Raw genomic sequence first — 11,223 nt, 5'->3', positions numbered from 1 at the left:
GGAAATCCTCTCTACCTCAAAGACCAGAAATAGAAGATAGCAATTAAAAAACATCAAGTCTTCTCCCCCAGATGAAAAAATCTTCAATTTAAATACAAAAATACATATATGTTAATACTTTTCTTGTCAAATGTCTTCTGCTTATTTACTTACTCTGCTTATTCTTACATTATATCAACTGAATGCAAAAATCTGATTAAATTATTTTGGTTATCTAATCCTTAAAGAACTTAGGCTGAGTGATAAGAAACTGGAATTCTATAAATTTATGGCAAGCCATTTTTTATCACTTGGATTTGTCCCAGGGTGACATGTTTTATCATTATTACTCCTGTTCACTGTTTGTATGAGGCTTAGGGGTCACAGTTGGAAGAGCTCTGTTGTAAGGCATGCCAGTGGAGACAAATGTTTCATCTGAAGTGAGGTTTATAACCAGCTGTTCTTCAGTGTGGAGTGAAAGAAGGAGACAGAAAAAAAGCACACAATCTTTGCAGACCTGATTGTCTTCAGCTACTCTGTTGAGTTCAGTACAGTTCATCTTTATTGACATCAGAGAATGGACCAGATGCAGAGAAAAGCCAATGGAAGAGCTCATGTGGGCTTCTTTCTGTACCAGGTACTAATGGCTTCAGAACTGTCCCTGTCTGTTTTGCCTAAGGTTTGTGTTGGTCTGAGAAAGAGCCCAGGGTTTGCTGCAGTGTTCTCCGTAAGTCAAGGGCTGTCTATACCAAAAGATGCACCAGTGTGTTTTGGGGTATAGACCATGCTCAGGAGTTACCAGCTCTGCTACCTTAGCTGTCAATAACTGCTCCAGTCATGCAAAGCAAACAGAAAGTTTAAAGCATCTTAAACAAAGGCCAATATAAAAACTATATAATTTTTCTATAATCTGTTGCTTTGGGTAAGCATACTCCCTCTGAAATTTTCTTGTGCCACAGATTTTTCATTCCTGCATGTTAAAATCATTTGGCACTGCTCAATCATTTTCTCAGGGAGGGCCAGGTTATACCTACAGCTGCACCTGAGTGGAAATGGTAGGAGTTTCCAAAATGCTTGAAAATCAATTGTGCATAAGGTTGTGGGGGGGAAGGGTGTTTGAGTGGATGAAGGCTTTGTGGTTGCATTTTACATCCTCCTCTTTTACAGCACTGTTGAATTATTTTGTTTCTGTGCATAAACAAGAATCATAAAGAGATTCCTATCAAAAAAAGCTGATGTTCCCATTACCAAGGTGAAGCCACATCATTTCTGACGCAATTTTACCGGGAGCTTACAACAATCTACCAGAAACAATAGAGGCCCTGTGGCAATGAGATGGTTTTTAATTACCGTGGGTGTTAGGCATTGATGGGCTCTTTGTTGGCAACCGTTCTAACCCAATTATATTTCTAAAGTGGGACTGAAAAGCATTGTAGGGAGCACCATGTAAACGGCACTAAATGCACTGAGACAGCGACCTCCCAGAAAGACAGACAGGTGCCAGCTAAAGCCCCATATGATTGATTTTCCACGGCTAAATGGCAACCACAGACATCTGGTTTTGCCCCAGTTATAACAACAGAAGCAAAACTGGGGTGGTGAGTTTTGTTTCCCACAGAAAAGGGCCAGCATTCGTGCCCAGGGGCCTGCACCCCACCCAGGTGCCTGTGACCCCGAGTGGACTGCCACCTCCCAAAATTCTGAACAGCTCAGGATGGCTGGCTCCCAGACCCAACCTGCCACCACCTAGGATCAGGGCTGCCCTGGCAGTGCCACGCGTCTCCTGCAAACTGACATCAGGAAACTGATTGTTGTCGTCTTAGTTAGAACAGCAAGGCTGCTTAGAATGACGTAAAAATATGGCATTTGACTATCAGTGGGGGAGCTTTTGCTTTTCTGGGAGTAAAGCTTTATAACTCCAGCACTAGGAATTGAGTTTTAAGTCCTGAGAAAAGCACACTCTGCGTACAGACACGCATATATGTGACCTGTGTTTAGTACTTGGGCTTGTTTTAATGTTGGCCTGCATTTAAGTCAGAGATTTTTCTCAAATGTAGGTGTAGCTAGAGGAAACAGGCCAAAGCCAGCACAAAAAAACTAACCATTTGATTGAGTGGTATCACATGGGCAGGAAAAAACCTTGCAGTTTCAAGACTGGTGGAAGAGAGAGTCAGCTGAGCATCTTATGATGTTTGCACTACCCAGCAACACTAATGTGCTTTCTAAATCATCTTGTAATATCAAGTGCAGTGTTTTAGTTCTTTGCTGTTGCAAGGACAAAATGCCATTATTACAAAGATGTAAGTCACAAGATGGGAGCCCTTCTACCTGTTTCCTTGCCACGAAGATCAAAATCTTTTGCTCTTTTGAATTACTTTGAATTGTTCAGAGTTTTGCGTGGGACTCACACAAGGCTGTGATGTGGTACATGGGTCAAACCACTGAGCAGCTTCAGAGGTAAAAGAACTATGTAGGAGTTCAAGTGTCCTTTGTCATTGGCCGCCTCTTATTGAGAGTTTCTTTGGGGGGGTATTTCTTCAGTTTGCAAAACTATGCAATAAAGGACAGTATGTATGTTAATTTATGCAGATTTTTTTTTCTACAGAATAGACCTTAATAATTTCTTAGTTATAAGAACTTTGCAAGAGATTGAAGCACAGAAAGTGAATTATGGGATCCAAAAGCAAAGATGTTATGTTATTGCTACAGCTTAATGTTACAGCAACCATTGCTAGATCTTCTTTGTGTAGTGTTTATGCCCTATAATTAGAAGTTATATTATGCCCTATAATTAGAAACTCTAATATAATCCAGAAATTACTGGAGCTGTAATGTATTATCATCCAAGTCACTTCACAAACATGAATTCCCTTTTGTTTTTCAACACTGTGTTACTTTGCTCTGTAAATTCCCCAAACGGCTAGGTATTTACTCCATTCTAAGAGCCAGAACTGCAGGGAGGAGCAGACCTAAATGTGCCGCCTGCCAGCTCTGAGCTAGAAGTGGCATGAATGGAACAGCAGGGGCTGATTGACCTGACAGCGCAACTGCGGCTCCCCGAGGCCGGCTCCAAACACTGCCCGTACCTGGGCCGTGACCTCTGAGCCGGTTTGCCTCTGACACTGCTCTCGCTGTGAGGACATTTGTCCTTCCCTGGCTCTCAAAATAACTGAACGGTCCTACCCACAGCACCTTTTCCGCCAAGGCCCTTTAACAATCCCTCCGCCTGACCTGGCTGTAATGTTTCATACAGCCCAGACCACGTTAGACGAGAGGGCAGCAGCGACAGACCTGGCCTCTCCGCCTACGTTTTCAGCAAGGGCAAACTGCAGAGTCGTGTCAGCGCTGGCAGGGGGTGCCCAGCAGCCGGAGGTGACACCGCTCCGGGCCCGCGGGTGCCCAGCAGCCGGAGGTGACACCGCTCCGGGCCCGCGGGTGCCCAGCAGCCGGAGGTGACACCGCTCCGGGCCCGCGGGTGCCCAGCAGCCGGAGGTGACACCGCTCCGGGCCCGGGGGTGCCCAGCAGCCGGAGGTGACACCGCTCCGGGCCCGCGGGTGCCCAGCAGCCGGAGGTGACACCGCTCCGGGCCCGCGGGTGCCCAGCAGCCGGAGGTGACACCGCTCCGGGCCCGGGGGTGCCCCGCAGCCGGAGGTGACACCGCTCCGGGCCCGGGGCGAAGGCGCAGCGCAGCCCCGACCCGGCCCGGCCCCGTGAGGGACCAGCGCCCGCAGTTCTCCTTCGCCTCCTCGCCCGAGGGGGGCCGCCACGCCGCGCTCTCTGATTGGCCACTGCCCTCCTCGCCGGTTCGCTGTAACCCAATGAGAGCGCGCGGCGGGGTGGCGGGCGGGTGGGGATTGGCTGAGCGCGGCGGTGGGCGGGGCGGTGGCTGGGCCCGCGCGGGGGAGCGGAAGCGCCGCGCTGAGGGCGGCAGTGGCGGCTGGGCTGAGGGGCCTGAGGGGCCTGAGGGACCGGCCGGGTGCGGCGCGATGCGGGGCGGCCGCCGCCTCTTCCCGCTGCTGCTCCTGGCGCTGCTGCTCCTGGCGCTGCTGCCCGGGCTGTGCCACGGCAGGGAGCCGGCGCCGGGTGCCGTGACTTGCGGCTCGGTGCTGAAACTGCTCAACACCCGCCACAGCGTACGGCTCCACTCGCACGAGGTCAAGTACGGCTCCGGTGAGCAGGGCCTGGCCGGGGAGCTGGCAAATGGCGGGGCACGGGCTGTGAGGGGCCGAGGAAGCGGGGGGGAAAGGTGGTGCCTGACAGGGAAATGGCGGGGGTGGGCAGGCAGTGAGGGTTGTGGGGAAGGTGGAGGAAGTTGGATTTTCCCGAGGTTCATATGCTTTGTGCAGAGGGAAGCGGCAGGCCAGGGATGGGGTTTAGGGGTGGGCTGGAGACACGGCAGGGACAGGGGGATGCTGAGGCCTGTGGGACAGGAAGATGTCTCAGCTGCTTTGTGGGCCCTGGAGTCGGGATGTGACAGGGGTGGTTTGCCCTCGTCCCTGAGATAAGCCCTGCTCAGTGTCAAGGCCCTCAGCAGTACCTTCCCAGTGTCTGTTCTGGCAACGAGGGTGCTGGTCTGTTGGGGAACACGAAGACCTTGATAGTATTTTTGATAAAGGTGAGATGGTGTGAATAGTCCCTGTCATGGATCATATTTTTTTCTTGTGTTCGCCATGAACTTTGACAGTTTGCATCTGCTAACACATGCTGTGTTTCACTGCTTCCATCTGAAAGATGATTTGGTACCTGCATTCCTTTTGCAGTCAGTAAATGGACTGTGAAAATTAAGCATCTCATAAACATGAAGGCATGACAACATTAAAGCAAACTTCTGTAGTTTTCTCATGTCTTTTTGAACTGGGGAGGCGGGATAAGTCTTGTGTCATTTAATTCTATTCAAACAGGAAGTGGGCAGCAGTCAGTGACAGGAGTTGAAGCTTCAGATGATGCCAACAGCTACTGGCGGATCCGTGGGAAGAGTGACAACAGTTGCCAGCGTGGGACACCAGTGAAATGCGGGCAAGCCATACGACTTACCCATGTTAACACTGGGAAAAATCTGCACACTCATCACTTCCCATCACCACTCTCCAATAACCAAGTGAGTTGGTTTAAATCTTAAGCTTTTGTACAAGTAGTGCATGCTATTGACAATAGTCTCTCCAGTTTCTTGGGTTTTTGGAGAATCAGACTTGAGTGCCAGCTACCAGAAGCAGTATGTCTGTGCCTATCCAGATTCAAGTTAGGCTTTTCTGCATCTTAAAATGATGCATTTCAGTTCTTGACAGAGGTAATACAGTATGTGCCAGCATTGGTATTTCACAGTACTTGTAACAAATCTGCTTTTTTTTTTATTTTTCTGCACTGTTGCTGCTGGGAAGGCTGTTCTGAAATGTTTGGTGTTTTCTAGATGCAGGAGGATTGAGTACCTCCCTCAACATTGTGAAGATTGCTCTCGAGCCAGGCAGCTAGTCATGTGTTATAGCATTAGGCATTCCTATGTCCATGTTCCTTGGGGATCCAGTCTGTTAGTCTCAGTTGTCTTCTTGCTATCGCTATTTCGTTACACTGTTCATGTTTTCCTGTCCTCCTTCCACAGGAAAACTGAACTGCTCTTGCAATCATACTTAAATATAATTTTGTACATATCTAGAAGAGTGTAATTTCTAACTGTAATTCAGCCCCAGAACAAATACTTTTCCAAGATGGAAGATCTCTCATAAATAATCCAATTGTTGGAAGATTTTTGTTAGTCATGTCAGTCTTCCATCAGGCTGTGTAGATAAGTTGTTACATTCAAACTTGGAAGATCTGACTCTTTGTGGAAAATTTTTTCTTTCACCATGAGTAAAGTGGCTGAAGCAATAAGGTTCAGCTCTGCGTAGGGTGTCTTGATAATCTGATCATTAAAAGTGATGGAAAAATAACATTTCAAAAGAATTGTTTAAGGGAAAGATTTACTCTGAAACCTTCCCCTGGGTTTCATTTTTCAGTGTAGACACTTCATATCTTGTCATTAAGCTAAGAATGTTCAACTATCCTTGTGGGGTTTTGTTTTGTTTGGAGTTTTTTCAGCACTTTGCTCAGATTACAGGTTGGAATCTGTTGGCACTTTGTGTTCAGATTGTCTGGTAGAACCTTACTGCTTCTGGCTTTGGTAACTGTTGACAAGGCAAAACAACAACACTTCGTTCCCCATCCTTGTCTTTGAACTCTGCTGAGTCTGTGGTTGATGTTTGTGTGTCCTGGAGGTGTTTGCTTACACTTTCACTTCAGGAAGCTTGTGTCTCTAACAGGAAGTAAGTGCCTTTGGGGATGATGGCGAAGGAGATGACCTGGATTTCTGGATTGTGCAGTGCAGTGGGACTTACTGGGAGCGGGAGGATGCTGTGCGCTTCAAGCACGTGGGGACTGAGGTGTTCCTGTCCATCACGGGGGAGCAGTACGGCCACCCCATTAGAGGCCAGCGGGAAGTTCATGGCATGTCTGCTGCCAACCACCACAACTATTGGAAAGCCATGGAGGGAGTCTTCATCAAACCCAGTCTGGACCCTGCAAAACATGATGAGCTCTGAATTGACACAGGATCCAAAATGCTTCATTTGACTCCAGTGTTTGGAGATGCTAGTCCTTGGTTTCTTCTAAGTCCTGCCTTGCCTAAGTGACTGATTTTCTGTGTTACTGAAGGGCATTAGTTCATTCTAGGAATGCTGCACTTCTGTGGGGAATGGCTTCTGCCAGATTCAGCCACTGACATTTATTTGGTGAAGTCCTTTCTGAATTTCCAAGCTTTATTGGTGAAACTAGTTCATACATCTGTTAGGTTTTGTTGTCATTTGTTTGCTTGTTACTTTCTCTCGAATTCGAAGAAAATTAAAAAATGAAAGTAATGCTTTTCTCTAGTCTCAAGTGTAATAAAACTTTGTATTTTGTAATATTTTCCAGCTATAATTAAATATTTAGAAACTGATTTCTACATCATAGTGAAAGAATGTTATTGGTGAGGAGATGGATTGAGTGTAGAAATGGGAAAATGGTTCTGAAATGTGGTGTTTTTTGAATGACTTCCAGTCAGCTATTCAGTCTTTGAGTTACAAAAAAGTATCCATTTGAAAATTGCATCCAATGTCTTATGAGAGTTGCATTCTGTATTATATTGGAAGACCTGAAAATATTGTGTATGTTGGAGTAAGAAGACAAAATTTTAATAGTTGTACTTTGTCCAAGAAATTCAGATGTTCTAGTAGTGGTGGTACAGCTGATTGTCCATTGGTAAGGCTGCTCTGCTCTATCAACAGGTGCAGAAAACTGCTGCTTGTTAACTAATATTAGAATTTTACAGAGTTTCTTATGGTGTAAAGGAACAGTTAAATTTGGCTTACCTCTGTGTCACTCTACAAGATCAGTATGACAATCCAAGTGAATAAATAGTGAGGCATACATCTATGTGGGGTTTTTTATGGGTGAATCCAGAAGAGCATAAAAAATCTGAGACAATGGTTTGGTCGTGGATTTCTGACAGAGTGGTATGCACTGGAGTGCTAGAAAGGAATCTTCACTGAACAAGTTAAGAATTTCTGTGTTCCTCTGTGAAAATAAATTAATTCTTTGCATTTTTTTTTACACAGTGTTACTGGAAATACTGATTAAAGTTCAAAATACCATGTATTTGTAATTTTGTCTCAAATTGAAAAGCTCACAGAATGAGTGAGAAAAGTCAGAATATTCAGGTGTTCTTGTTTCCACGTGTAAATAGTTTACTGATTACGGTGCTCATTAGTCAATCAGTGAAAGAAGCAGGAAACTGATTTACTGCTCTTACAGCTCCAGTCAGGAGCTGCAGTTTTGGTGTTGTGTTGAGATGGTTCAGTAGGCACTTGAGTTCAGCTTTACAAATCCAGCGGGCTGCTCTGTGCACCTCATGCAGGAGTGCTGCCCAGGCTGGCTCCAGGCTTTATTTAAGGATTTCCTGCTAGGGAAGATCTGTCCAAACCCTATGGAACAAAGAACCTCTGTGACAGCATTTCTGGTGTACCTTGCTATTTTTCTTCAAAGGAAAAGGTAAGAATGTTTTTTTAGTAATTTTAGTTGCATTTGTATATTTAAGGATTGCAGGCATTTTGGAGATCAAGTAGACTGGCTTTTGCTGTTTTGTATTAGAAGTAAATTTTCCTGTGATTAATATTTCAGGTTCACTGATACTCCTGACTAATTGGTATTGAGGTTATAGCTATAAAAGGATAACTATTTAAAAACAAACCAAACCTGCATAAACAAGCTTTTCCCTTTTTATGGAGAGCTTTTCTTTTGAAGGTGGTCTATGCATAAACACAAAAAATGTGATGGCATTTGACAGGAGGAAGAAATAGTCTTGGCAATGAATTCTCTAAGTTCACTAAGAGCTAAAATGCTTTGTGCCTACACCATATGGGCTTAGTGTTTGTGCACCTGTGGAATACTAAATTGGCTGAGAAGGAGTAGAGCTGTGGGGCTCATCTCGGTCTGTGTGCCAGGTATTATCCCCACCCAATGATTGTCTGTGCCTGGATGGTTCTGTCCTTGGCAAAGGTGGTTTTCAGTCTTATTTATTATGCTTGAGTGGGATCTCACTGGACCTTTGGCTTTCTGTTCTGGATTTGAACCAAATTGATTTGGTGCAGCTGCAAAAAACTTCTAGTCTTTATTGCTTACTTTATTATGTTCTGTTCTGAAAAATATTTGTACCTTTTGTTCCTAAAGAACCAAGCTGCCACACACAAATATACCCATGAATGCCTTATTTCAAGACATATTAAACAATATCCCTAAGAACTGTTTCCTCCACTTCTGATTCTGACCAAAGTGTAAAAGTTACTTAGCCCTAATATTTCACTTGGGAATGTGTCACAATAGTTGGGGGCATTTTGTTTGGTTGGGATTTTTTCTCCCAATTTTTATCACTGTAAGTGGTAGCCTGAAGGACTCTCAAGGCTGGTTGAAGTATATCTTACTTTGGAAAGGTGTATTATAGTACTCCAAGAACTACTGGTACTCCTAGCATGCTGAAATCTGGCTACAAAAGTCATATTAATGTAGCAAGTGTAAAGACTATAGCTGTGAAAAATGATGGCTTGTGCTCCTGTGCAAGTACTGGGATTTCAGAGTGTGATTCAGGTATTTTTATTTACTTTGGCTGCTCATAATTCAACTTTTAGTCCTGCGCCCATGGGTGAGAATTAGAGACTTGGAGAATGTGTTTTTGCATTGGTGTGTGGTGGTGTTTGCTTTCCATATGATTTTGTCATCTGCCTAAAGCTCTTGGGGTTCTAGGGTAAAACATGAAATGTAGATATAAAAGTTGGGAATGCTGTTTTGTTTCTTTATTTGCCTTTATTTTAAAGTGATACATTTTATACCTCCTATGAAAATTCTCTGTATTTAACCTTGAAAAGTTAAATGAAACTTGTTGATTTTGACTTCTGATGCTACCAGGAAATAATTCTTTCAAATAACACAGTTGCTTACCTGTTTCTCGCTTTTTTACTACAAGAACTCTCTGAAAAGGTGCACCAATGTTACTTTGTACTCTTCCTTTAAGAAACCAGACAGGCTTTTGGGGAAAGAATTAGAAGGATCTGTATTTATAATTGTTCTCAGCAGGAATAGTTACTAGTCAGTCTTTGAAATCTGTCAAATAGTGCATTTTACACATATGTATATATCTAGTTCAATATGAAATGACAAAAAGAGTTCCTTAGATATGTTAATTTTGGAGGCAAGTGTGTGCCTACAGATATTTTTACTCTGTTTCTGGAAACTCTTTAAAGCTCTGTACAATTGCTCCGCGTATGAACACTTGCCACACATTTTGACTTTTTAGTCAGGATGAATGAAACCTGGATTTAGTTCTTCCAGTGTGCTGGAAGGGATGTGTTGCTCACCAATTCTTCATTCTGAATGTTGAGGCTAAATATAAACCAGTGATTGTATTTAAATGGTATAACCATAATTTAATTTATTGTGTTTAGGAATACTAATTGGTTATATATGTTCTTATTAGGTTAAATTAGCATATCATTTTAAAGAGGAAAAAAACAGAGTCAAAGCAAGCGTGTAACAATGACTCTCGCTCAGCAGTATTTGTAAGCCTGTTAGTTTTGCTGAATCTTCTCTGTCTTCTGCCTGCCTTCCCCAGCACTGAAGCAGTAGCTGACACTGTAGATGCACCACATTTCACACCTGGCCTAGACAGAGGCTGAACTGTAGCAGTGTCTTCTCCTAGCAGTAGCATGCTGCTGGTGTCCGACTCCCTTGGCATCCTTGCTGCCTCTTTGCTAAATTCCCTGCTGGCAGCTGAGAACTGGCTGAGAGCCTATCAGAGATTTGTGTTATGTAGGGTGTCCGATGCTAATGCCCCTCTTTCCTAGTTTTGAGTTTGCATTTGTGCCCTTTTGGTTTTGCAATTTTCTCTTTAAAAACATCTCCTGTAATTGAGCCCTGGGCCACAAATCAATTATCTTTGATAATTAATTGCTTCATAACATGACTGTTTCATCAGCTGCCTTTCAGGAATTCATGTGTTTGGGGTCACAAGACAGCACTTGTGGTTGTGTCATTTAGTTTTTTAATGAAGCAAGATAAGAAGTTAAACAGGAATATTTGAAGCTAAGGAAGTGCTTTCCTCTTCACTGTGCTTGGTTCTATCCTGTGGGGTAGGAAGCACAGGGGATGGTTTTCTTCCTCAAGGAAGAAAAAAACATTCAACCTTACCAACCTGGAGTTATGTGGGAAACACAAGGCAATTTGAACGTTATCTTAGGGTTTAATATGCATGCAGGTCACAAACAGCAATAAACTTTAAGCATTTTGAAAAACCTTAGGAACCTAAAGGAATGAGTATTTGTACCTCTTCCTTCCAGGGATATTCTAAGCATCTTAGTGCTCCCATGTTTATAAATTCTTTGATAGGGTGTGGGTATTGACACGTAATTTCTTTTTATTTTCTGTGCAAAAGAGGGAAACCCAGCATTAGCTCCTTCTCATCTGTTTCCTGAATCAAATGTACTGTAATTGCAGTAATGCATGGAAATTGATTGATTGAGACATGGTCAGCCAATTCCTCTGAGGACAGTACTGGTTTCTTTTGGGTGTGTATGAGCAAGGAGGGAATATAGTGAGCACCTTGAAAAGTAGCCTTCAGCAGCTGCACTTTTCTATGCTTCTTTCTATTTAAATTGCATCAAATTTAACTGATTATGAAAACCTTT

General features: G+C 43.8%; 1 protein-coding gene across 1 annotated transcript; it reads left to right on the top strand.

Moving 5' to 3' along the window:
- Positions 1–3,896: 3,896 nt before the first annotated feature.
- On the top strand, positions 3,897–7,641 carry SDF2L1 (stromal cell derived factor 2 like 1). The gene is made up of 3 exons (XM_068208856.1): positions 3,897–4,150; positions 4,882–5,078; positions 6,274–7,641. Exons 1-3 carry the CDS (start codon positions 3,967–3,969, stop codon positions 6,550–6,552), a joined length of 660 nt encoding a protein of 219 aa, XP_068064957.1. The 5' UTR covers positions 3,897–3,966; the 3' UTR covers positions 6,553–7,641.
- The last annotated feature ends 3,582 nt before the right edge of the window (positions 7,642–11,223 follow it).

Source organism: Anomalospiza imberbis, chromosome 18 (assembly GCF_031753505.1).
Source record: "Anomalospiza imberbis isolate Cuckoo-Finch-1a 21T00152 chromosome 18, ASM3175350v1, whole genome shotgun sequence".
Taxonomy (NCBI): Eukaryota; Metazoa; Chordata; class Aves; order Passeriformes; family Viduidae; genus Anomalospiza; species Anomalospiza imberbis.
The sequence above is the reverse complement of the archived record's forward strand: the minus strand, read 5'-3'. Positions and strand labels throughout refer to the sequence as shown.

Coding starts and splice junctions, on each gene's coding strand:
- SDF2L1 (XM_068208856.1), top strand. CDS start 3,967: ATGCGGGGCGGCCGCCGCCTCTTCCCGCTGCTGCTCCTGGCGCTGCTG. Junction 4,151..4,881: donor CGAGGTCAAGTACGGCTCCG/GTGAGCAGGGCC, acceptor CTATTCAAACAG/GAAGTGGGCAGCAGTCAGTG. Junction 5,079..6,273: donor CACCACTCTCCAATAACCAA/GTGAGTTGGTTT, acceptor TGTCTCTAACAG/GAAGTAAGTGCCTTTGGGGA.